At 33.6% G+C, this 26,206-nt stretch overlaps 1 protein-coding gene and 1 long non-coding RNA gene across 3 annotated transcripts; both read left to right on the top strand.

The window, feature by feature from the left end:
* Positions 1–476: 476 nt before the first annotated feature.
* LOC125062231 (mucin-4-like) lies at positions 477–25,740 on the top strand. 2 transcript variants are annotated; one of them, XM_047668004.1, is made up of 11 exons: positions 477–606; positions 836–928; positions 13,729–14,685; positions 14,929–15,108; positions 15,307–15,962; positions 16,375–16,472; positions 21,397–21,506; positions 22,500–22,649; positions 22,809–22,980; positions 24,541–24,696; positions 24,924–25,740. In XM_047668004.1, exons 2-11 carry the CDS (start codon positions 909–911, stop codon positions 25,140–25,142), a joined length of 2,718 nt encoding a protein of 905 aa, XP_047523960.1. In that variant the 5' UTR covers positions 477–606; positions 836–908; the 3' UTR covers positions 25,143–25,740. The 2 variants fall into 2 exon arrangements, with proteins under 2 accessions (XP_047523960.1, XP_047523961.1); XM_047668005.1 differs by lacking the exon at positions 14,929–15,108.
* On the top strand, positions 19,851–21,072 carry LOC125062267. Its single transcript, XR_007119213.1, has 2 exons — positions 19,851–20,260; positions 20,444–21,072. It is a non-coding gene; the product is annotated as an uncharacterized LOC125062267 (long non-coding RNA).
* Positions 25,741–26,206: the final 466 nt, after the last annotated feature.

Raw genomic sequence — 26,206 nt, 5'->3', positions numbered from 1 at the left:
GCTACGAGGCCTTTTTTCTGTGGTAGTCATATGTAATGATAACCTAGTTCTAGTTGTAAGATGATCCAAAATAGCATCTCTATGGGTCAAAGTCAGTCACAAGTGGTGCAGTAGGCCATGGACAAGCTAGAACATATTAAATGTCAATTTGATATCATGCGTTGTAATTGGTGATTGAAAACAGATATTTCTGTTTACAAATAATTCCGGAAGATTTTTTTATAGTTATATGTACAGTCATTTTGCTGGATTGTATCTATATCGAGATGTTTCCAAGAAATCCTCTTAAATTTAATTTTACTTCATTATACCCACTCTTAGTACAAATAATTCAAGTATTTAAATTTATTTCCGTCTATCACTTTATAGTATCATTAAGAACCTGCTTAGTATTAATTTCTTTTTGGTCTTTATATCGATTATGAAAAATGAGAGAACCCCTGTTTCTTTATATTAGGTCGATCGGGTGGTTTGGTGGTGCTGCGAGGTTGAGGGTGAGGCTGTGTGGGCGCACGGCTATAAGTAAGAGGCGCGCTCGCTGCCGCGAGGTTAGTCGCCGTTCGGCAGCGTATCGCCAACGGTGTTTTTCGTCGCTCCAAAAGCCCGGTGCGTTTTCCTACTCTTTTCCCTTACGCATTCGCCTTTCTCACACGACCGGCGAACCTCGCTTGTGCAATCAGTTCAAAACCGAAAGGTCGCCGCTATTGGCATTTGAATACTCTTTGACATTATCATTGCACTTAATTCTGAGATGCAGCTTCCTCATTGAGCTTCACTGTCGCAACTGTGTGTCGTTTGGGAAAGGCGCGTGTGCTGACGCAGGTTTCTGTTGCAGACCAAGAGCTGAAGACCGCGCACGTCGCACGCACTACGCACGCCCCGTGACCTCGCCGCTCCCTACGCGAGACATGGATCTCAGGATAGCCCTGTAAGTACATAATTACAACAATAAATAGTTTATAGTTTGTCGATTAATCTATAAAGATAATGGACATTTACATTTTTTTATCTTAAAAGTCTACTTAGTTATGCGTAAAACACAAAATAATATTATTTTGTAATAGAACGTTTCGTAACGATATTTTTATTCAATCACTTTCTAATCCTTACTTAATAAAACATAAAAAAGCCTGTTTTAAATGTTATATGAATTATCATTACGATAAGATATTTTCATGATTACAACTAGAATGATATACAAATACTTATAATAAATAATAATTTAGTTTGGTGACGTTTAGCTTTTAACAATTTCAAACCCGTTATCGAACATTGTCACTTTCATCTATGTTTGCTGAGATGAATCTCGCCGTTTAAGCACGTAGAGCTTTACGTAATTTATCACTACCCATAGACAAACCACCTCGTCTCTCAACCGATACCGCGAAAATATGATCTGATTTCTCATGTGGAAATCAGGCGTTAAGCAACCAACTTAGCAGCAGCCTGCTGACATCACGAATGAGGGCATATTTCTCAATGGAGGCTATGAAACGTTGGTTTTTAAATTATGCACGACTACGCGCATATTGTCTCCCCTAGCTCTTAAGCTCCAGCACAATAAGGTCCTAAGAGATTTTACCGCAAAAATAACTTTTGTTATTTAAATACAAACTTTCCACTTAAAGTTCTATTTAAGTTTTCTTACTCCAACTTTCATATAATTTCACCGCAGCTTTTCTTATTAATTACGTGTATTAAAATACTTAGTTAAAGCATGTGTAATATTCCTAGAATGATGAAAATACCACGTCATATTTATAAGTTTATTGCTGAAATTGTTTAAAAGATTTGCCAATATTATGTATATGTTAGCTCAATAGGCTAGTAAATTAAAATATTTGAACAAATATTTTAGTTACGTTTGCGACATTGAAATTAAATTGGACGTAGCAATTCTAATACAATAGTTATGATAACTTATAATACAACGAAGTAGTCAAGGATATATTAATTGTATAAACTATTCAATTTATGTCCTACTGTCACTTTATATTAAAAATTATTCTATTTATGCGTGAATGTTACTCTGACTAAGATTTAAATAAATTCTTGTTTGCGTTGAATAAATCGTTGCAATAACTTGGTTTGTATTATACGCTGAATAACAAAAGTCGTAGATCTTGCAGTGTGAGAGCAGCATTTTAATATATTGACCACCCGTTTCATTAAATTACATTTTTTGAACTCTGTTTTTGATTGTCAGAAAAGACTACATATGTACCTAAATATATTAAAGTTACAAAAAGATAAAAAAACTAAATAAATTAAAATTTTAGTCCCGCATTTATTTTGCATTAACAGTAATCTTATATTTATGTAGAATGGTACATGTATAACTATCTATATGAATTAAAGTAATATGGAATTCTGTTCTACACTTTGGTTCTCTTTTTAGTATGCATAGAGCTTAATGGTTTTCCTGACCGGATGTTGATATCTGATGAACAATGACATTATTCTTTATTTATTAGTTATAGACTTTTCGTGTTGGTATTTAATGACACAGAACTGTTTATGTAGCGATTGCGCCAATAAGCCAATAAAATCTTGGAAAATATACTTTAATTTTAGACCATAATTGGGACTATTTTTATGACCATATTATTTTTATGACCATTTTTTTATTTAATAAAAAGCTTAAATTTCTACAAGTCATCATATTTTGTTTATTAATTGAAAATATCATAGACTTCTTTTGAATTTTTTCGTCACTTAATAATTTAATTCAGATTAAAACAAAACCGTTTTTGATTAAAATTTCTTGCATTTGTTGCTTAAATCTGATACATATGTATATTAAAATCCGTAAATGATATATAAATATATATTTACTTGTCAAATTGTTCTCTCTACATTTAAAGATTTAATCACGCCGATTCTTATTCGTGAGCTCTGTTACAATTGCTTTACTTTCGCCATCGAAAAGAAAACTAACAGTTTTGTCATCGCCTATGCGTAATTTAATGTTATTTGTGAATACAAAACAGTATATATTGAAATTTCTCTGTGGAATACATTTGGGCATTACGTAAAAGAAAGTCGGAATGAATTTTGAGATTTAGTTCGATCTTCTATGACGTAATTGATTACCAACAAACGATCGCAAAACGCTTAACTAGGTTCGAATCCCTGTAATACTATAATGAAAAATAAGTGTTAAGAAAACAATTCGTCACTGTAGAATGATAACCTCGTATGTTAAAAAACAATTTATTTTTTATTCTTAGACTCTTATGTCATTTAACTGGTACAATCATGAAGTAAGGACTTATTTATGTTATTAATAAATAAGTCCTTTTTACCATCAAAAACTATAGACAAAAACACTAATAATAAAACTCCTACTAAAAAATAAAATGTTTGGTTCTCTGGACATTATCACGCGGTTATCATTCTACAGCGAGGATATTACTGGTCAAAAAGCTAATTTTGGTTATGAACAAAACTCAACCTAAACCTAAACTAGGTCTTTAAAGTCAATGTCTTTTTATTTTATTACGAATTCAGTAGGACATTAATATAAAATTAAAGTGTTACTATGAGTATTAATACATAACAAACTCAATTCACTAACGCATAAATACCAAAAAGCGACTGTCAAAATACGACAGTGAAAACTATTATCAAGATATTCAATAAGAAGATGAGGTGTGTCAATAAAAAATCAAACATGTGTGCGCTTCACCATCTGTTATATCACGGTAAATTCTTCAAAAGGTCATCGGCAGTAAAGTGAAACTGGTCGATGCCGAAATTGACGCTTAAACGCGAAGACACATAAATAAGCGAGAATAATCGTAGTGACGTCGCTCGGGAGTCGAACCCGGACACATTTGTTTAATGTCACTGATGCAACAAATTTTTATTCAATGTTAGTTTCTTATGACACGTATTCGCCTTTTCTCTTCGAACGATGCACCGACCGCTGACGAAACTTGGTGATATAATGTACTTTGCGCAAAGATTGTTTGCGGTTTTTACTAACGTCTCCACTGACTTGAACTTTACATATTGCGCTGACCTAAAAATTAGCTACTTGCTTTGAAAGGGTTTGAAACTTATAACGAGTTTTGACCTCGGTATGAAGCGTGAGATCAAAGGAAAGGTCATTCGTTGGAATCTTTAGATACATCCCAAAATTGCGGAAAGCATTATTGATTTCCCTTGACATATAAATTTTTTGTTCGTCTTTAAAAATTATTTATACTGTTCGATACGTATTCGATAAAATGTTTATGCATTTAATTGTGATTGTTTCGTCACACGAGAAAGTTGGAAAATTAATTTCCGATTTTATAAACAACTGTCCGGATAGAACGGTTAAGTTGTATTGTCAATGTCACTTAAAAGATCCGGGTTTAAATTTTAAAGTTTGTGCGTTTTATCTTACCTTACGTTCTCCGAAATCGTTTCGATTATTCCAAATATAAATGAAGTATCATTATCTTTTAGAAACTCCTCAATGTAGTTTTTACGACTAAAAGGTTTTCCGATTGCAATTAGGTAATGCATTTGGGTCATGATCTAGCCGCATTCTTTACTCGATGTTATTGCGATTTACAGCCACCTATCGCCGGTGTCCTTCAACAAACAGCCTTTACGCTGGAAATCCTTGTGATTATTACTTTTAGAGCGCTTACAAAAACATCCTACATAGAAAACATTTTTCATTAGAACATCGATTTTTAAATATTCGTATGATTTATTAAACGAAATCCTGTAGATGATAATAAGATTATTTACGGGTTCGGTTCCAGGAGAAAATTTAAATATTTAAGTGGTCTTAATTAACGAAAATAATTTATTAGAAATTTTATTTATGTATACTTGTATTACTTCTTACAAAAACTTTAACTGACCCAGTCCGGCCAGTCAAACAAGTTGTCTAACTGATAGTAACCAGGCGTGGTACCTAAAGTATGTACCATCAACATTAAGACTCGCTCATACAATAATAATAATCATGTGATTTTTGAATTATTTTTTGCTTCTAAAACACGTCAGTATCCTCAATACCTTCGTATGCACAGTTAATTATTAGAAAATTCCATTGGTGTACAGCCAGGGATCGAATACCCAATCTCAGTCGCGTTCTTTAATCACTAGACCAACACTTCTCCCATAGTTACGCATAAAGTCTGCATAAGTCGGATTAGCATAAGTCGGGGTTCAAGCCAACTTTCGACTCGTGAGGTGACCCGGCATGTTGTCACCAAAACATGTTGACCTTGACTTATTAATTTTTAGAAAGTCCCAAAAACAATGCTTCGACAGATATGTCGAAACAGTGTGCGATTCAAACTGCAATTGATTTTGTTGGGTTTCATTATAATTGTTCAACGTTTTAAGGGTTTCAGTCAACAACTATATTTAATAAATTTAATATTATGTTTGAGTGCCTAAAGTAACCGTTAATTTTTCAAGCACGTTTCTCATTAGTTGTACTCTAGCTTATACACTTAGTTAATTTGCCATGTAAATGACATTTTCATTATTAACGTCACGATATCCTTCAACAATTTCGGACCTGTATAGGGAATTTTACTGTTTTATTTCATTTAGATTCTTGTAATACATTGTAAAGAGAGAAACTTCGAGTGTTATAACCATGAAATACGATGTATAAACAAAGATTTTAATCCCGAGGTACATATGCATGTCATTGCCATTTCCCACGCATAATGTTCGTAATCATATGAATAAAAGTCTAATCCACACCAATATATACAATTGAAAAATATTTAACGTTAACTATGTAGAAAATTATGGTTCACGTCTAGTAAAATCTGCACGAAGCTTTTAATATCCCCGAAATCAAACGTATCCATTACGTATTTAAAAACTGCCATTGAATATACATAACGTGAGTGAGATAATAGCTGTTAGCGTGTGAAAAGGAAAGTGGTAGTGACCGGTCTAAAGATGCTTCGCGTTTCTTCTCTCTTTCACTATTTCGAGATATAAATTTAATATACAACGACTTTTGATTATAAAATATCTATTGACTTTTATCACACGTTGACATATAGATAATATAAAAGCGAAAGTGAAGGTCAAACGAAGAGGATTATGATACTGGTCCAGCCGGATTGGGTCATCTCTCACAGTCTAAGTATTTCAACAAATATTTACAGTTTAATTAAAATGTGATACAGTGTTAGGTAGACATTAATTCATTTCATGATACTTGTATGCGAGACATATACTGACTTAATATTATATGAAATCACATGAACTAAAAATTGTTCTAATACCATCAGTTCAGTGTTTTAAGAATTTTTATTTTTATAATATTTTGTGCAGTATGAAATGCAAAGTGCGTGGTATCTGAACATTATTTTAAGAGTAGCCTTGGTTTCTACCTAGATTTTACCAAAAAAGGGCTTTGAAGAATTTACCGAATTCAGAAGTAGTCCTAACAAACATTCGACGAAAGCACACAAGAACACCTAATTCCTAACATAAATGATATTAATTAAAGTAGTAGTTCCATATACGGGATCATTTATATATAATTAAAAATATATTAACAAGATTGACGTAGGCACATTGTGTCGCGATACTCACGCATGAACAGTTCCTGTTTACGAAACATGTTTTATGTCGGCATTGTGGTAAAAGTTGATTTTCTGCTCAGGGAATCGTAGGTATTTGGCAAGACCGTAAGCCTTGAAACTCGTTCTGAGCGAAACTCTAGGATTCCGGAAAACCCATTGATTTCCGAATTATATCTAAATTAGCATCAAGGTTGAAAATTACGTACGAACACTTTCTATAAATACGGTATTTATAATACATTTTTATATGTATTTTATTACTTTAAGTTAATAATATAGATAAAGAACAATGCTAAAAAGAGATTTTGATAGAGCCAAAAAAAAAACTTAGAAAACAAAGTTTTAGAATAAACAAGTTATTTTCAAAATTTAAAACTAGAATTTATTCCTTATTTTTTTTTTATTAAAACCAAATCATTTAATAGTTAGTCTAACCTTTAGTTCGACGAATAAAGCCCTTAATCGTATAAAAACGGTCTCGTATAAATACGGAAATCGTTAATATAATTAAAAAAAATAACAGCAGATGGATATGATGATATGAAAGAAAATCCGTCTCCAAACTAATTCAAATTACACATAAAATGGGACGTACTGCATGCATTCCATACTCTCTGTTTACCGATGCACATCACTCGCTTGAGTGATGACTAACGTACCGCGAATACAACACGACATAACGAAAACCCGTAAAAAATAACAAATTCGGTTTTTTTCCTCAACTTAAAAGTGGTTTAACGGGTTGCCAGTTAACAAAATATTTTCGCAATTCTTATATTATAAATATTTAATTTGGGTGTATTTGTTTCAGTAACTTTAATACGCTATTCTGTTAGTTATTTTCGCATTTAGTAATTATCTCAGTCAATATACAAATGGTACCTTTAAACAAAACGATTCTGTAAACATAAATATTAATTCGAGTTTAAAATATTTGATTGTCAGAAAATATTTTCGTAACGTGTATTATTTTACTTGGCGTTTTGTTGTTGCAGCAAGCATTTTTATTTAATTCGTAATATTCTGTTTTTATATAGCATTGTTTTGTAATCGTATAAAGTTCATAACGTTTCAAATATTTTTCTAATTCTCTATTTTAATTTTAATAGCCTGAAGGGCCACATCACAGTACAAATTCCTTTACTTAGAATCTAAAGGGTTCAGAAAAAAAATACAATTAAAAAAAAAATTAAACGAACAGAGATAAAAAAATATTTTTATACAATATACATATGTTACGTAGCCTTAACGAATCTGCATTTCGCAATATATAAAGAATCGCACGTCCCTAACGTTACATGGTGTCAGTGGAATTCGTATGTCTTAACTTACAAGAGTTACACGAGCCTCACGTTGCATGGTGTCAGAAATTTTTGTCTCTTGGAGCCTTATTGTTTCTATATTTAATGGGCATTCAATTTCCTTACTTCGGGTTGTTTAGCCGTAATTTTAATTATAATTGAAATTGTAATCTTATTTTTAAATAAATTAGTTCCAAACTGTTGCCTTCGTAATTCATATTACATCTAAGTAAAGACAAGCAATCGCACCCCATGTTGTCAAAAAAATCCTTTGAAGGGTCCGTCCATGCAATTTTCGGGTGTTATTTCGAGAGTTGATCTCTTAAAAATTGTAGGAATATATTAGTGTATTAATTACTTCGAAAGTACTTGTAATATAATTTATAGTAGTTATCAGTTATGTCAAGTGCGGTTTAAATTAATGTTCAGACCACGTTTCAAGTGTTAATTGTAACGTGATCAAAATCCCTAGTCGCTAAGGGTTGATGACCTGCAGTACCGTACGCATCATAGCGAAACATTTATGAATTCACTATCAGTTCTGTTAACGTGATAATCATGCAATCATAGTGTACTTCATAGTTATAAGATAATCTTTGTGAATACTACCACTTAACAACAAATCATTACAATATTTAATAATTTGTAAAGTAGAAACGCAATTTTTTGGCAATCTTTGGATATGAGACTTAATTCACAAAACGAGAGTTTTAACTTATAAATCAAGGAAACAGCGATCTCAGTTCGTCTGTGTCACACATGAGCGGAAAGAATGAGACAAGTAATCGGCAATCGTGGATTGCATATTTACTTCGTACGTTCACCAATGACCTCGAGGCTTTGTGGTAGACAGACCAGACCTTGTTTCAGGATGCAGCAGCGACTAACTGCAGCACGTTAATATCACGTGTTTAATAGGAAGTAAGTTGACGTTTCGTTTGTGATCTTGAAGGCATTGCTCGATGATAATCACTACAAACATTCGCGCGACACTTCCTAGCTTAGATTCCTTTCTTGGTAACATCATAAGACACGCACGCGGTGAATGGCATATTAATGGATTTAAATTTCTAATATTGGTGATAGTTTTCGCTTGTTTAGTTGAAAATAGACTTGCGTTCTGAATAATTGATTACTTGTAAATTTGGTAATAAATAAATTAAGAAAGATGTTCCAATGAACAAAAAGAAAGAAAATTGTTAATACAATGTTTTTTTAAAATATAATGAATTGTTATTTAAATAGTCTACATAGGTTAATTAATATTTTTATGTTTGAAAATCTTATGTCGCTGATTTTTAGATGTCTGCATGAAAATGTGTGTGAGAGCGGATTCGACATCAAACTCGGTTTAAAATACGCAGCGCTGATTATATTTTGTTCATCTGAAAGTTTTCAGAGGAGGCAGGATCTTGGTCTGAGCTCATCATTATAAATAAAACATAATTTAAAGATGGTTACTTAAGATACTGTTTTGAATATTACGTCCACGTACTTATGTAATTTGACATCCGGAATCCAGATAGATAAATTATACACTCTGACCGGATTTCTCTGATTCGAGTTTGTCAGCGTAGATTGAATTTCGATTTTCCATAAACTAAAAGCTCACCTTACCCTATAAATTTAAAGTTCTAAATCTTTCAATAAATCTTGTATAAATATATAATCCTAGCTTATTCACTTGGATTTATTTTCCTGTTCCAACATTACTCATTCTATTTCTGTCAATTCATATAAAACCATTATACATCCTAAACTTATCCTTTTCTCAGGAATGACATTGTCAATTACTGGAATCCGTGCATAAAATCTCATTAAGTAGTTTTGCATTTTTTGTGTCAAGAGTGTCTTGTAAGTAACAAGAGAGACGCGGAAATGGGACTTCATTTTAAAATATTATAAATAAGTACCTTAGGGAGCGTTCAAGTATTACGTCAGCCCCCCCCCCATGTAACGCGCCGTAACGTTTTTCTGTACCCAATAGTAAAACGTTTCGTGACCACCAAAGTGACTCTTTATACCTAAAAGTTACCATTATGCGGTGTAAAGTACTGGAAAGTCGAAAATAATATTAACAATAACGCGTAATTCAATCCCCGCCCCGTATCGTGTACGTTTTACAAAATGACCCCCCCCCCCCAATACGTTACGTAATACTTGACGCTCCCTTATGATATCTGTAAATAGGTTCGTTTTACTGAATATGTTATCACACTTTTTGTTTTAAGTTGAGTTTGATAAGGAGCTTTGGTAAAAAAAAACAATTTACAAATTGCATTAACGTTTGTTTCCACTTACGGTAGTCACCTTATTTAGTTGTCCGACAATGAGTCAATGAGTACGTTGACCGACACATAAAATGCAAGTCTTTTGTGAAATCATCACGAACACAACATAATAATACCTGTTCCTTATAGATTCACAGTACACAATAATTAAAAGCTTATAACTTTGGAGTTACAGTTGGTAAAGTTGCGATGTAAGCTTTTTTTTAGAAGTAACTTGTCAAGTTTTTATGGCAATTGTGAAATTAAAAGCTTTATTCATATACCTGACCTATTATCACAGGGTACCAGCCTGTGACAAAGATGAAAATAAAAAATTGTGAAGAGGTACATAAACTTATTATTATTATATACCTACCAAGGAACTTTTCAAGACGTTTTCCATAAATATACTGTTTAAATAAAACGTTTTATAGGCTAACTTATAGGTATGTTTAGACTACCTTTTGTCTATTGTCTTGTAAGCCAGTAATGTAAATAATTTAATATATCTTATATTAATTATATCGCGGTTATATATTTTAGATGTTTTACTTGAATGTGATCGCGTAAACCTAAGAAGATACTACTTTGCGTTAAAAATTTAAACAGTTTTAATAGAACTATTGAATAGTCTAGCAACTATTCAACTTATTACCAATCCTGTAGAGCAGGAAGTCATATAATCATCAATTTTAACGCTCCACGTAAATATTAATGAGTTATTGATGATTTCGTTCTTCCATGTTTTTGTTGCTCGGTTAAACCCGTTATAAAATATTAAATTTATAAATAGCACGACTTTCTTAAATGTCATATAAGTCGTTTTTTTAATATTATATTGTATGTTTTAGGCTTTACAAATTGAACGCTAATTGTTAAGTTTATGCTTTTCACTTTAAAAGTCATGGCGTTCTATAGAAGTGTTTATAACTTATACTTGATTGAATTTGCCGGAAATCCATCCGTAGCGAATCTCTTTCCTGAAAAGATTAACGCATTCGATGCCAGAATAATGTGTTCGGAGACGGGTCTTTACCTGCCGAAGACTCCAGACATGACAAGGCTTAATGTCTTATGTCCCTTGCACGAGGTACAAGGCGTCCGTAGTGATCCTCCATCACATTCCATGTTGAGCTTTCTCTGTTGAGCCTAGTAAATTATAATATAATATTACCCCCAGTTATTACTGATATAAACCAAACCACTGTTTCTTTTCACCATAACCACAGTCTGGTGCTGTTTCTGTAGAAATGTACGCTGTGATAAAGTGATTTTAGATTGATTTATTTCTAATTAATAGACTCTTTAAAGTGATGAATTAATCAGAATAGTTTTATTTATGTACGTATAATTGGTTAAAGTATTGACAAAGTTTTATCTTTATTTAACGAGCCATGCGTAATATTTCACTACTAATTACCACGAAATAGTTGATTACACATATATTTCAAATTATGATGTGAACAATATCAGATACAATTGTTTGTATGTTCTGAGAATGCGCAATTATTTTAGTTAACGTAAACCGCATATACTAGTGCTGTACGTATATTTCAGTAATACATTTTAAAAATAATTTATTACTTATCTAAATACTAAAAAAAATATAACTATGACAAATAAAACTGAACCGGTAGGATTTGTGCAATCTAAAATGCACACAATATTATTTATTTAAGAAAAACTATAAATAATATTCAAATTTCGTAATTGATGTGACACCAATCTAACATTCCAAAATGTAAAGGTCGAATGAAGATCAACCAGTTCTTTCTAAAGAGTTATTAAAAAGCAATATACGTCTCTTCATCGAAGTATTGGGCAATATGCTAAGTTGACATTTAGACTCCTGGAGGACAAAACTAACATTCATAATAGATTTATCAGTTGTTGAACTGGTCATAGGCTGCGTGCTAAAAGCTTTTGCAATGGCCTTTTAATTATTGCTGAGTTGGGATTATCATACTAAGGTATTATTTTAAGGTGGATAACCTTTTTATCGTTTCCCAGTTCTGCGTATAGTTCTATAATGTACCTTATAGTTTGTGTATATGTTGTATATTGTCTAGTCACTGCAGTTTTAATACATTCTTAAAAAGGATTTGTATTCCTTTACTGTTAGTCAGTGACCGTGGAATGAATAATTATTATGTAATAGACTAATCACTTGTCTATTCATATAAAATACTGGAATTCACACGCATAGCAATATACAGTTAGAACAAATGCATAGATGTCTTTAGCAATGATTGTTATTTAATATTCTACATGTGAAGCAACTCATCGCTAGGAAACCATAGATCTCGAAGCATATTAGGTAAAAAAGGCTGACTTTACCTCTAATTTATAAAACGATGCAGAAATGTGCCCGTGCCAAGCATCAGTATGGTTCTTAGTACGTTATAATGTATCGTAAAATCAGTTTATTATGCGATAATGTGATAATATGTTTTTATTCTTAGTTTTTCTTAATACACATTGCACCGTATCAGCAGGATATGAAGAACGTTACCGTATTGGTCATAAGAATTTTAATAGAAACGCTCACCTCGCCTTGCGCTCAGTGCGACCTTACCTCTAGTGAAATTGAACCAGTATTTACTATACCGGTCCGATTGCACTCGTGTAAGGAGTTATTAAGGCTATGCTAATCGCTCATTTAGCTAAAGATGTTTACGTACTTTGTAAAGAGGTACTATAAGATCAGTAAGTTATATCTGTAAATACAATTAATGAGAATTCAAAAGAGTCATCCTTCGAAATGCTTCCGCGTTCCAAGGCCCGGATTTTATGAAATAATGAAATTGTGCGGAAGTCACTGCCTTCGTTCACTTCCGATTGAAATTATTGACCATATGCAGAATCTTATTTGTGAATATAATTACTACGTTTTTATTAAATAACAGTTTCATAAAATACATACTATTTTAATTTATATGATCTCTAATTATTATTATACTTTTATACAACTAACCTAATGACCACAGACGATGAACGGATATCCGCTGAAACCAGTCGTTTCAAACATGTTTGCTAACTACGTAAGGCTTATATCGAATAGTGAAATAATAGAAAGCAATTACTTGTGGTAGAATTGGCTACATCAATGTAAGAGTGAATCTCAAGCGAAAGTGATCGTAATGTTGCGTTGACTCGCCAATCGGCACTTGTGCAGAATCGGTATGCGTAATACACCCACGCTCTGATTTTTCAACATCAATTCTCACGACCACATCGCCTATTTATAGCATTGCTTTATTCAACAGAATTTGTAGTCTTCTAGCCTATTTTCTCATAACTTTTTGTGTGATTTTGAAACAATTTTGCTTACTTCGCTTTTCTATTATAGATTAAAAGCTACATAAATGCAATATGGAAAGGAATGCTAAGTTAACACCACACTTTCAAACAAAAAGCACATTCAATTAATATTGAAGGCTTTGTGATGAAATATTAATGAATCATAGTTTCATGTCCCCATTCATGAATTCTGCGTCATTGTTGTATTGTAGGCGAAGCAAAGAAATTTTATTTTAATGACTCAGCTGACTATTAAATATTTAAGAACGATTATTATTATAATTTCTATTGTTATAGATGTTTTCTGCTTTGTGCAACCTACACAACTTTTGCGGAAGTAGACATAATCACAGAACCTAGACCAGGTGAAGAATATGTCCATGTAAGCTCTGGACAACAGACACCATTGAGAAATTTTGAAACTGCTCACAAAATTCCAGAAAAACATCCCAATCATAGACTTACTAAACAAGAAGATGCTAATGAAAAAATATTTAAAAAACTGCACAGTGGCAAAGTGAAACATGCGTCAGAAGGAATCATATCGATTGAGGAAGATAAAAAAGGACAAATAAAAAAGGGGCAGAAACTTAAGGCGGCGGAAGCTATCGAAATTGACGTACCTGTTTCGAAGTTGGAAGATATTAGAATCAAGGAAAATATTGAAGATGTAGACACAAACCCAAAATTGGCAGTAGCTTTAGAAGCCATGTCGGAATCAGGAAAGCTAAGCAAAAGTCCAGGAACTACTACACAAAGGCCCATTTTAACAACAACCGCTCCAGCAGCAAATAAAGGTTTCGATTACATTCCCATAAATTTCGATACCATCGACGATATAAACAGTGGTCTATTGTCTTCGAATGTTAAACTGGAAACTGCTGGATCAGAACAAAAACAACATTCACGAATTCAAATAAAGAAAGGCCCTAATGGTCAAGATTATGAGTATGAGTACATTTACTACTACTATGATGAAGAAGACGAGAACAAAACGGGAACTAAGGATAAACTGACTAGTTCAGAAATTCCTGTACATAACTCCCATGATGGACCACAAAAGCCTGAGACAGAAAATCAAATTGCTAAGGATAGTAGAACAAAAAGTAAATATACCCCAATCGATAGATCTACTACGACCACAACAGTTGCGACACCCGAAGTTCAAAATGAAGTTTACAGTGGTTCTGGGAGAGGGCGATCGAGAGGAAGAAATATTACTCCTGCACCTGTCCAAGAAGAAGCAACTGAAAGGTGAGGGTTCTTAAAAATGCTTTTAGTTGGCATAGTAGTACTAGATGCACTGCATATTGTAGTTTTAGATGCATAATTATACTAATACATAAGCGGTAGTAGTAGTCAAATAACTAATCTCATCTCATCTCCTTCAACGTGAACCGGTCACCTGAAACAGCAGGCTTCCAAAGTGCCGTACTTTGGCCGGGCGGACCTGGATATTGGATTTATAAATGTACGTATATTAAATTTTCTTAACAGATTACCGTCAAGCACACGTTTTCCACCTCGGGGACGTAGTTTTGGCGCCACGAGTTCTACTACAAAATCTGTACCCGAAGCGACATCAGAAGCTGTGAAACAACGTGGTAGAACACAAATTGATAGTGTAGCTGATGAATCAATTGGTCAAACCAGGAGTAGGACACGTGCACATATAAGGTAAAATATTTTCACTATGTACATACGATGAATGCATGATAGTATAGTCTTTGGAATAATTTGTTACCTCTATTCCATTTTTCTCCATCTTAAATTTAATTGGTAATTATTTGCTACCTACAGATAAAAATGGAATAGTGGTTTCGTGACCAAGATATAGTTCAAATTTTATTAATAATTGTATTGAAATATTTCCAGACGACCAAGTTCAGAACTCGTCGACCTCGATAGTTTCAAGACACATTCAGGTGACATTCGCGCTCAATATAAAGAACCTCCATCAAGATATTCAACGGAAAGTAAGACCACTACTGATGCAGCTGTAGCTCCGAAGGCAAGAGAGTTATCTCATTCTAAGGATTCACAAAGGGAAGCTCATAGTATTTCAAGTGGCATAATATTTCAAGAAATATTAGATGATTCGAAACTTCCTTCTGACTATAAACCCACAACAACCTTTGAACAAGACACAACGGAATACACCACTATGACAGCAATGGAAAAAGTGGCTCTCGATTTATACGCATATTTAGCAGGCGAAAATTTGAATAACGAAATAAACCCATCGATTGACGCTTTAAGCTTTGACGGATCTACTACAGTAGAGGATGATACTTGGACAACTGAAGCGGTGACCACAACGGAAATGGAAACAACACCCACTACAACCACAACAACTACGACAACAACAACTACGACGACCACTACTACTCCAGCGCCAACGACCACAACTACAACGGTTGCACCAACACGCCCTTCACGCTTCAAGTCACGTCCTGGAGCAAGGGCTCGTGGTTCGGTACCTTCCAGTGCTGCTACTGAAGCACCACAAGAAACTTCAACTAAAGCGCGAGGTAATATATTACATGTAGCGTAAGTAATTTTCACCGTATCGTGTCCTTTAATATTTCCTTCCTAGTAGTAATTGGTATTTTTACTACTCTTTAACACGTTGATCTAGTTTAATTAAAATATATATTTTGAATATAAGTTTAATCCAGACGATGTGGTGGAAGGGAAAGTTGTTACATCCGATAATTAAATTTCAACGTCTCTCCGGACGGGCATGACTTATCTACTTTCCTTGACTGTTATATATACATATGTTGTGCCGTTACTTGATGCGTAGCGAATTATGGCTATATTGCTTGGCGAATCAAATGCGAAATATTTTTTAAGACACTGTTATTATTTTTATGTAATTTGTGTTGCGATTTGTTTTATCAGCTATATTGTTTTTTATTTATAATATGGTGTTATTATCAGGTCGATTTGGAAAGCCTAATGGAGTTCGAAAGACGACAGCCGCTGCAGTGGAAGCAAGCTCATCAGCCCCCGTCGAAAAGCCAGTATCACAACCTAAGGTTCGGATTTGACACCGTTATATATAAATAAAATTATTGATTATTATGTAAAGCGATAGCCGACATGCTCTAGCGACTTACTGCAATGCGAATAAAACAACGTGTCATTAAGATAAGCAACTTATAATATACAGGTGTATTTCGAGATATTATTGTGCAGAGGTCAAATTAGACATCATTACACTCTTACACCATACAATAAAAGAGTTATTTACAAAATTTGAAAACCATAGTAACATTAGTAAGTAACAGTAATTCTCACTTATCTGTTAGTAAGTTTTTAGACCATAATAATTTCAAATAATATATAAAACCTTACAAAGTAGCAATTCACATGTCATCGATTGAAGTACCTAAGAATTTAAAAAAACTCGTCAACAAAGTAAGCTGCAATATGCGTGTATCAGGCCAAGACCAATAAGGCTTGCACCAACTGTACGAACAGTACAATAGCACATCACGATGGAAAATTTGCTAAATTCTGTCGAATTAATAGAAATGCATAATTTGTCCAGCCTACTACTTTAATGTGTACGCTATATAATGCTCTATTTCTATCCAATATTTATATGTAAGAATATATATTTATTGCTTTAAAGCAACCGTATTTAGCATTTTTATATTTTAATTATATAAATGAACGAATAAATATAGTGTTGTCAACGAGCCGGATTATATAGATATTGATTCAAGGTCGTACGTCGTTTCGTATGTTTTGTTTAGAAATTTTAAAAATAACGTTGAGTGTAGCTAGTTATATAATCCCGTGTGTCATCACCATAGGATAGTTATATTTTATATAAACAAAAACCATTGCAACATAGTAGTACAAAGATCCTTTATATTTCAATAGCCGAAGTGCTGTTACATGATTTACGAACCACTCTTACATGATTTACGAACCACTTTTAGTTCTTACTAAGTAACGTTTCCTTGTAGAGCGTGAGAACAATGTGTCAGCACAACGGTCACGTAGGCCTTTAAGAATAGGATATAAATATAATAGAATACTTGTAATATTTAGTATTAAACGGACCTCAAATCGGACCGGTTGTACTCATTTTAACTTTAAGTTTTTAAAAAACCCTTTTTCGCGGACCCACTACTTGACTGGCGCTGAGGACAGGATAGTCGCTCTAGCTGCACGTACTTCTCAATTATCGGTTCGAGCATCAAATTCTGCTTACCTAAAAAGGGGAAACTACGTCGCGATTGCTAAAAACGGCTATTCAAAAGAACAAATAAATTTGTCAAGAACGCAAATCCAAAAGCGTTAAGGGTGTTTTGTGCGAGTGTTGAGGCAGCGATGTACTGGTAAGTCACCTTTTCACCTTTCAAATCCAGCCCTCTCCACTTTTCTTTTGTTATTTTGAGATCGACATCTCTCATCTTAACGATAGTTTTAAGACTTTGTTAGAGTTAAATTGATATAAACGTAAATTGTAATAAGTAAATTAAAGAAACATAGAAGTAAGTAGGTTAGTGCATGAAATTCTGCAACCCCTAAAGTAAGTATAAGTTTAGATTCACATCAAATTCTGTGAGCTATAATTATTGAGTAATTGTGTAGTTATTTAATCAAACAATTCCTGAAAGAATACATAAAACCCAAAAAGAAATATTTTATATACCTATTTCGGAGATACGGAACATCGCAAACAATTCAGCAACATGGTAATTAGGCTTTTTAAAGGTGGATCAATTCAATTTTATGAGTCTATGGAAAGAATCGTTTTTATTGACGATGAAAATGAACAGAATGCCGTTATTCTGAAATTTCATCGCGGAAAAACCTGTCACAGAGATATTCAAGAAACTTTTACACGCATCAGGCGACACTTCTTTTGGAATAACATGAAAGAAACTATATCAGCAGTAATTAATTCTTGTGAAGCCTGTAAACAAATGAAATATGACCGAAAGCCTTTGAAACCATATTTACAGTTAACTCAAACGCAAGATGCCCCATTCCAGGAATTATTTATAGATATATTTAGTATCGAAGGAAAAACATACCTCACCTTAGTTGACGCTTTTAGCAAACTAAGACAGGCAATTGAAATTCCTAGTGACGGCACACCTGACGTTATCCGCGCACTAATAAAATACTTTTCATTTTACGGCATACCTAAGAAAATAAGCTGCGACCCTGGTACTGAATTCAACAACGATCTATTGAGAGAAATGATGTCACTCTATAAAATCCAAATACATATCGGCACGCCTAGGAACCCTAATTCAATGGGAATAGTTGAACGTTTTCATTCCACCTTAATTGAAATTTACAGATTGACAAAATACGAACAACAATGTACCGACGCCGCATCTATTATATCACTCATCATGGCATATAATAATGCGATTCATACTGTAACAACTTTAACACCGTTTGAAGTAGTGTTTGGCCATGTAGATTCTGAAAACGCATTCAATATAGACTTCGAGAAACGATACCTGCAAAAATTAATTAAAGATCACGCCAAAAGAATAAAAGTTTTATACAAAATCATATCTGATAAAATGTTAACGTTTAAGGGAAACTCTAGAGAAAAACGCGGTGGCGAATCCGACGTCCCGTTGCCAGAAGGGAAAACAATTTTCACAAAATTAATAAACACTCGCAGAAGTAAGGACAAACCTTGTTTTGAAAAGGCCATAGTTACAGGAAAACCTGAAAGAAACACTATCCCTATTACAATTAGAGGTAAACACAAAAAGGTAAAAATTAAAAACATAAAACGACCTTCAAAGGTGGTGCTTAGTGATCATGATGACACTCACGAGCCCCAGCTTGGGCCTTCAACTACAAAAGGTTGAAAACAATCCAGGGATCCGTAAGACAGGGAACAGCCTTCATCCAACAGGATAACTGGCTTATTTTTAAGGTATTAGATTTAAATGGCCTACTCATGGAATTAGGATATAACAATAGGAAATATAGTAATTTTAGTAAGATAGTAAGTGATGATAAGCCTTAGTTTAAAGAATTTTTAGAAATTAGGGAACAAGTAGAGTATTTGCAAAGAATAACTACTGAAAAGATTAGGCAAATAATCCCTTCACACCGAGTACGAAGAGGAATATTGAACCCTCTAGGCTCTATTATTAAAATGATAACTGGAAACTTAGATCAGGAAGATGCTCAACGATATGAACAGTTAATAAATCAATTAGGTAATCAACAAAATTTCCACAAACAAGCGTTTAACAGTTGTTTTCAAAATGTTAGATGGACTCATTAATTCATCAGAAATATTACACAATAACTCAAAAAAAATTATGGACGAAAAACTAAAACGTGTAAAAAAAAAATGTTAATAGACATAAGTACTAAAGAAAATAATGCAGTATACTCTACATATGTTTTAAGTTTATATAATCTTTTTGTAAGTAATTTTAGAACGCTTTATATAAAAATAAGCGAATTAGAAAGATACGATTAATATTAAATCATACATATTATTAGATAGTCAGGAAAATAACTTTGTATTAGAGGTGGCTTTAATAGCCAATTCAACTTATAGTTATAATAGAATGTATCCCTTACCATATTTTTCATGACCCTAAAAACCTAACCTTAATAATCAATCCTAAATATCCCTATATCCTGGTGAAAGGTGTAACATACTTACCGCTTATACAGCCTTGCAAACAAGTCTCTGAGGAAAATTATCTCTGCACACAAGAAAACAGGGGCACCGTTTTCTGAAACGACATGCATTGAGGAGCTGATGACCTTCAAGGAAAACCCATCCAACTGTGACCAGAATACAGTAATTATAGAAGAGGTAAAGGTACAAAAATATCAACTAATAGATGAATATTATACAGCCGTAATCAAATCATTATTCAAAATAATTGCAAAAATGAGATAAGCCAAATAAAGGGAACATAATATATCATTACTATAGATTAACCCTGCGATCTCAACATCAATAACATCCAATTACATCATCAGCGTTCATAAACAGAAAATATGTCATCAGAACGTATCCCATCCATTAAGCTGCTGGAGTTACAGTCAACAGTGAACTCTAAGGAAAATCAGAATCCAGTAAACTTACAGGGAATGGAGCTCAGTGACCTGCAACACATGTCTTACATGCTGTAACAACTTAACAGAGATAGTGATAGTGAAATGGGCAATTCAGTGAAAGTGAAAAGCATTAGTTTAGGCACTCTTTTATTGTATTTTGATAATTGTTGTGTTTTTTATAAAAATAAGATTATTAATATGTTGCAGTGGCGAAATAATCAGAATTTGCATGTGCAATCCCCTGATAATTTCGCTCTTAAGGAGGGAGGAGTTATATAATCCCGTGTGTCATCACCATAGGATAGTTATATTTTATATAAACAAAAACCATTGCAACATAGTAGTACAAAGATCCTTTATATTTCAATAGCCGAAGTGCTGTTACATGATTTACGAACCACTCTTACATGATTTACGAACCACTTTTAGTTCTTACTAAGTAACGTTTCCTTGTAGAGCGTGAGAACAATGTGTCAGCACAACGGTCACGTAGGCCTTTAAGAATAGGATATAAATATAATAGAATACTTGTAATATTTAGTATTAAACGGACCTCAAATCGGACCGGTTGTACTCATTTTAACTTTAAGTTTTTAAAAAACCCTTTTTCGCGGACCCACTACTTGACTAGCTTCAATTAATGAACTATATCGTTGATATTATCCTCTTATAATCATTATCGCTATAAAGGCAGCATATATAGCTTAATTTTACACGATTAAAATTTTTTTGTAAATAAATTAGTATTAATAAATCTAATATGACCTCTAAAAGTACGATAGTTAAAAATAAATATATATTTATATTTATCTGTGTTTATTTAAATACTATCGCCTGCGCAGATCCAATATGCTTAGCTGAATACTATATGTTAGGTTTTTGTCACAGGCGTTTGGGCGTCGTGGAGGTTTGTTTGCTGGACGCAACCGGCCCGTATTGTCGACGGCAGCACCATCCTCGGAAGGAAGCAGCGTAGCCAGTGAGTCGCCTGCCCCAAGGTTTGTAACTTTTTAACTTATCAACTCGACATGTATGTGATATTTTTAGAATTGGGTAATTGTATTTGAATATGATTGTTTGTTCTAGCACGCGTATATGCACGCGTACTAAATTTCGTAAGTGTAATGTTTGCCCAAAATTTTCGAAAACTGAAAGTCATTTTGAGATCATGCATCATTACAGTATTCAACTTAGACACTAGTTCAAGTTTCATCAAAATTGATAAATAATATTGACAGGCATTCGAAGTTGGTTTGATTTTTAAAATTACTTTAGGTACTAACCTAGTCAAACGAAATTGGGATTGATACTTGATTGAAAACTAAATAAGTTTATTTAATGTAAATATTTAATATATGTATGAGCAGTGCTGGCCTAGTGGCTTCAGACTGCAAGGTTCATCTCTGAGGTTGTGGGGTCAATTCCCGGCTGTGTACCAAAGGACTTTCTATCTGTGCGCATTTAATATTCGCTCGAACATTGAAGGAAAACATCGTGAGCAAACAAGCTTGCCTTAGACCAAAAAGTTGACGGCGTGTATCAGGCACAGGACGCTGATCACCTATACATGCCTACCCGAGTACCATGTTTTGCGAAAATATTTTTTAAATAAATTTTAGCATTATTAAACTTCATATAAAATAAATAACCCTTTATTTATTATTTATATAAGCTGATTGACTTTGAGTCTTATTAGTCTCTGTCAGCCACTGCCTGTCAGTTCAAATGCCAGATGTAGGAGCAAAATATAAAATGCATTTCAATTAGATAGTTGGGAAGTTGAAGGTGTTTTCACCCCTCCGTACCTCAGATGAGTACCCTGCGCCTTCGCGAGTCTCCGGTCATTTAAGACTTCCATCCTATCGGTAATTAAGGGTAAATTTGTCTGCACACACACAGTTGCACTACATATTTTGCGTGAATGTGACTAGACACAGATAAGATTTTTTTATTTTACCACAGAAAAATAATATGTAGTTTAATTTAAATAGAGCTCGCCTACGTCCTGGATTAAGAAGGATTGGCTCTACAACTGCTGCGGCTTCCTCTGCTGAAGTCAGTGAAGGCACATCTCCCAGCCCTAGCTCTGCTGCGTCTGGGGAGGCTGTTGAAACTACACCCACTCCTAGCAGAACTATTGGGTAAGGATTCGAAATATCAATAGCTATAATGATTATAATGAGTTTTGTTTAGATGCATGTAAAGAGTCATGTCTAGTGGTACAATACCTGGCCTTTGAAAAACTACTCTTAAATTTAATGTCTCCTGACAATTGTAATGTGTAAACTTGAATATTCCAGCCGCAAACCAGGCTTGAGACCTGCATCTTTGCGACCAGGACCCAGGTTAAACCTGAGACCCAGTCCCCGACTTAGACCAGGTGCAGCCAGTGTGGCCACAACCGAAGCACCTTCGGATGCTCCAGGAGAAACTTCTGCACCAGAGTCCCCAGCGACAGATGCTGAATCCGAGGTCAGAACTTAATTTATTTATAGTTAATTTTTTGCAAAAAAAGCCTATTTTGCAACTCTGAACTTCAAATTAACTTTCAACTATTTCGCACACATCATTTGACTTGGTAGAATTTATTATAATCCTAGTTGATAACAAATCAAATAATTTTATTATTGTTATTTGTGAAACAAGTTAGTAATAAATTGTATCATTTAGGTTGTTGTTGTAGAATATAATCGTAACTTAAAACGTTCTCTTAGGTATTTGGAGTGGAAGAAACGGAAAAACTAAATATGTCATTGAAATTGTCTTTATTTCAATTTTCATATAACTAGGATTATAAATAATTCGTTTTTAAACTAAATAATCAGACAACATGAAAATGTGATAAATACAATTTGTTGCTGCGTTATCGCAAAATATATCTCTCTGTAATCTACTACATACCTACCTATTATAGACGATATTTTAAATTATACAGAGATACTAAGTCATTTTAACACACAGAAAGTCAAATTTTTTAAATTAATTAAATATACTCTGGACTGAAATTTGCTAGGCAACCCATATGGATTATATTTATTGACATATTAAATTAAATATAAAATAAGTTTCATTAAATAAGCATCTCGGTGAAGGTGGTTGTATAGCGGGATCTTAGACCATGGTAACATACCACGAAATATATTCTGTCGACAATTTTATAATACGGTCGTTTTTGTTTTGCCCGGAATCAAATAAAATACTTTCCAGATATATGCACTGTTTGTGAATGGCGAATAAATTTTCAATATTTTCAGTTTTTTTATTTACGCTGTCAGGAATCATATTTACATCGAAACAATTTGGCATTAAAACATGTTAGCGATAAATTTATATGTGATTTGGAGAATATCGTATTATAGAGGACATTTTAAAACGTCGTGAATAAAATGATATATCGTAAAATGAAAAATGAAATTCGACGATGTTTTTCATTTTTCATTTGCCTAAAATGATCAATTAAATATAAAAATAATTAAAAAATAGATTACTCACTGCACCTTTTGATCGTTACGGAACTTATTTAGTCGAAATTATTCGTTATCATCTAAACATTTTAATAAAGACATTGACCTCACTTTAAATACCGTGCAGTTGCTTTAAATCGAAAGTAAATCAAGGTTGACGTGTTTAAAGTTGCCACAACCAATAATATCGCATGTTCGATTAAAATCGAGAAATATTTATGTTACGACATATTTATTGACTGGAAATGTTTAGCTAATGGCGCCTTTAAGCTTTACGTAACACATAAGATTAAGGAAGATTGAGGAAATTTGTGTATAACGAGAATTGTCTCACGTTTATTTTTAAATATATTTTAAACAAATACAGCAAAGCGTTATTGACACAAAAGCTATGTCTACGGTATTTATTAGATATCAGAACAAGAAAATGTATTTGATATAGTAACAATAATAATTCTATTATTAAAAATATAAATTCAAGGATTTATAAAATACTCTCGTCTTAGTGGATATTTTCTAAAGACCTTTCGGTTCTGTACAATATTTTTAAATATTTAATGTATTCCAGGGATCGTCACCGACCCCAGCTCCCGAGGTGTCTCGTGGTGGAATCAAGCTCCGCAATAGACTGCAGGTGTCACCGTCGCCAAAGCCTCGCGTAGCAGCAACTCCACCTGCTCGCAGGCCCAACCCTCTTTTAAAGAGGAAATCACCTTCCACTGAGGTTCGGATACTGTATAAAATTATATCGTCAAAGGGCAATCATGTTGCCTGATTAACTTACTTTTATGTAATACTATTTTTTGCAATACAAATAAAATCCGTTTCATTTGTATATTTAAAAAAAAACAAATACAGATTACGAAGAAATTATTATTAACACGCCATCGCAACGATTGATGTTTTCATTTAAAATCAGCTGGCAGATATTACAGATTTATACATTTACAGGCAACAACTGAAGCACCAAAGAAGGCATCATCAGAGACGACAGAGGAAAGCGTCAGTGACGAGAAACCCGATACTGAGACGGAGGCCCCTGCGGCTCCAGTTGAGACCACGGCCGCCCCCCCTCTTCGAGGACTCGACGCATTGATAGCGAGGCGACGAGCTGCCGGAGTGGGAGCCCGACCTGCCAGACCCGTCAGGGGCGCTAAATTACATAACTAGTGCTTAAACCCCCTGACATGACACTAATTACAACCATAAAACTTCTAGCCCCAACTATTTATAGCGAAGTTCCAGTAGGTCATGTCAGTTAGTCAATTTCAAACTCCTCTTTATAGGTACACTGGAATATCTATGATCTTATATTTTTCATACTCATTCTTTATACAGGTAGTTTAGATTATTCTAAGAATTTCAGTCCTTGGTACAGTAGCCTCCTCAAGGACTTTACTCAATAATTTAATTATACGTGTTATGTACATATTAGAATAAAATGTAATTACAAGAACCCAGTACACTTTGAATACTTTTTATCAGAATCAGGAAGCTTTTCAGTTGATTTTGTAAGCCATGCAATGCCTTTAAATTTCGGTTTACGTATTTGAAGAGGTTTTCTTTAATTTGAAATCATGTCATCACTGCGTTAGGTTTATTTTCAATATTATACTCAGTTTTTATTTATTATTTAGTGGACATTGTTCTGGCAATCACTGATAAATACGACACAAGTCGCAACTACTGAAGCACTGAGTGCCATCGTGATATGTTTTGTATCTTTTCGTAAGTGTGATAATATTCTTAATAATAAGATAATGTTTAACATTGGTTTTATTTATCCCTTATGTCCAATCCGTCGGTATCATTTATTTATGAGCAGTATTGGCCTAGTGGCTTCAGCGTGCGACTCTCATACCTGAGGTCTTAGGTTCGATCCCCGGCTGTGCACAAATAGACTTTCTTACTATGTGCGCATTTAACATTTGCTCGAACGATGAAGGAAAACATCGTGAGGAAACCGACTAGTCTTAGACCCAAAGAGTCGACGGCTTGTGTCAGGCACTGGAGGCTGATCACCTACTTGCCTATTTGATTTAAAAATGATCAAGTAGCGCCACTGATTGATTTTATTTTATCATTTATTTATGGAGAATAAATAATGCATTCACAAATTTTAAGTATAATAACTTATGTATTTTATTTCTGCGTGATTTGCGGGTGCAATCTCGTACCTTGGAAAATAAAATGTCAAATCAAACATGTGTGGGACATTGCCACTTTGGGTCAAA

The sequence above is a fragment of the Pieris napi genome, chromosome Z (assembly GCF_905475465.1).
Source record: "Pieris napi chromosome Z, ilPieNapi1.2, whole genome shotgun sequence".
Classification (NCBI taxonomy): domain Eukaryota; kingdom Metazoa; phylum Arthropoda; class Insecta; order Lepidoptera; family Pieridae; genus Pieris; species Pieris napi.
Note: the sequence above shows the minus strand (reverse complement) of the source record. Positions and strands in the feature narration are given on the sequence as shown.

What these genes read in the sequence shown, in the direction of transcription:
- LOC125062231 (XM_047668004.1), top strand. Translation starts at nt 909, where the DNA reads ATGGATCTCAGGATAGCCCT. An exon ending in AGGACACGTGCACATATAAG is followed by an intron (nt 15,109 to 15,306) that starts GTAAAATATTTT and finishes AAATATTTCCAG; the next exon opens with ACGACCAAGTTCAGAACTCG. An exon ending in CGACAGATGCTGAATCCGAG is followed by an intron (nt 22,981 to 24,540) that starts GTCAGAACTTAA and finishes AATGTATTCCAG; the next exon opens with GGATCGTCACCGACCCCAGC.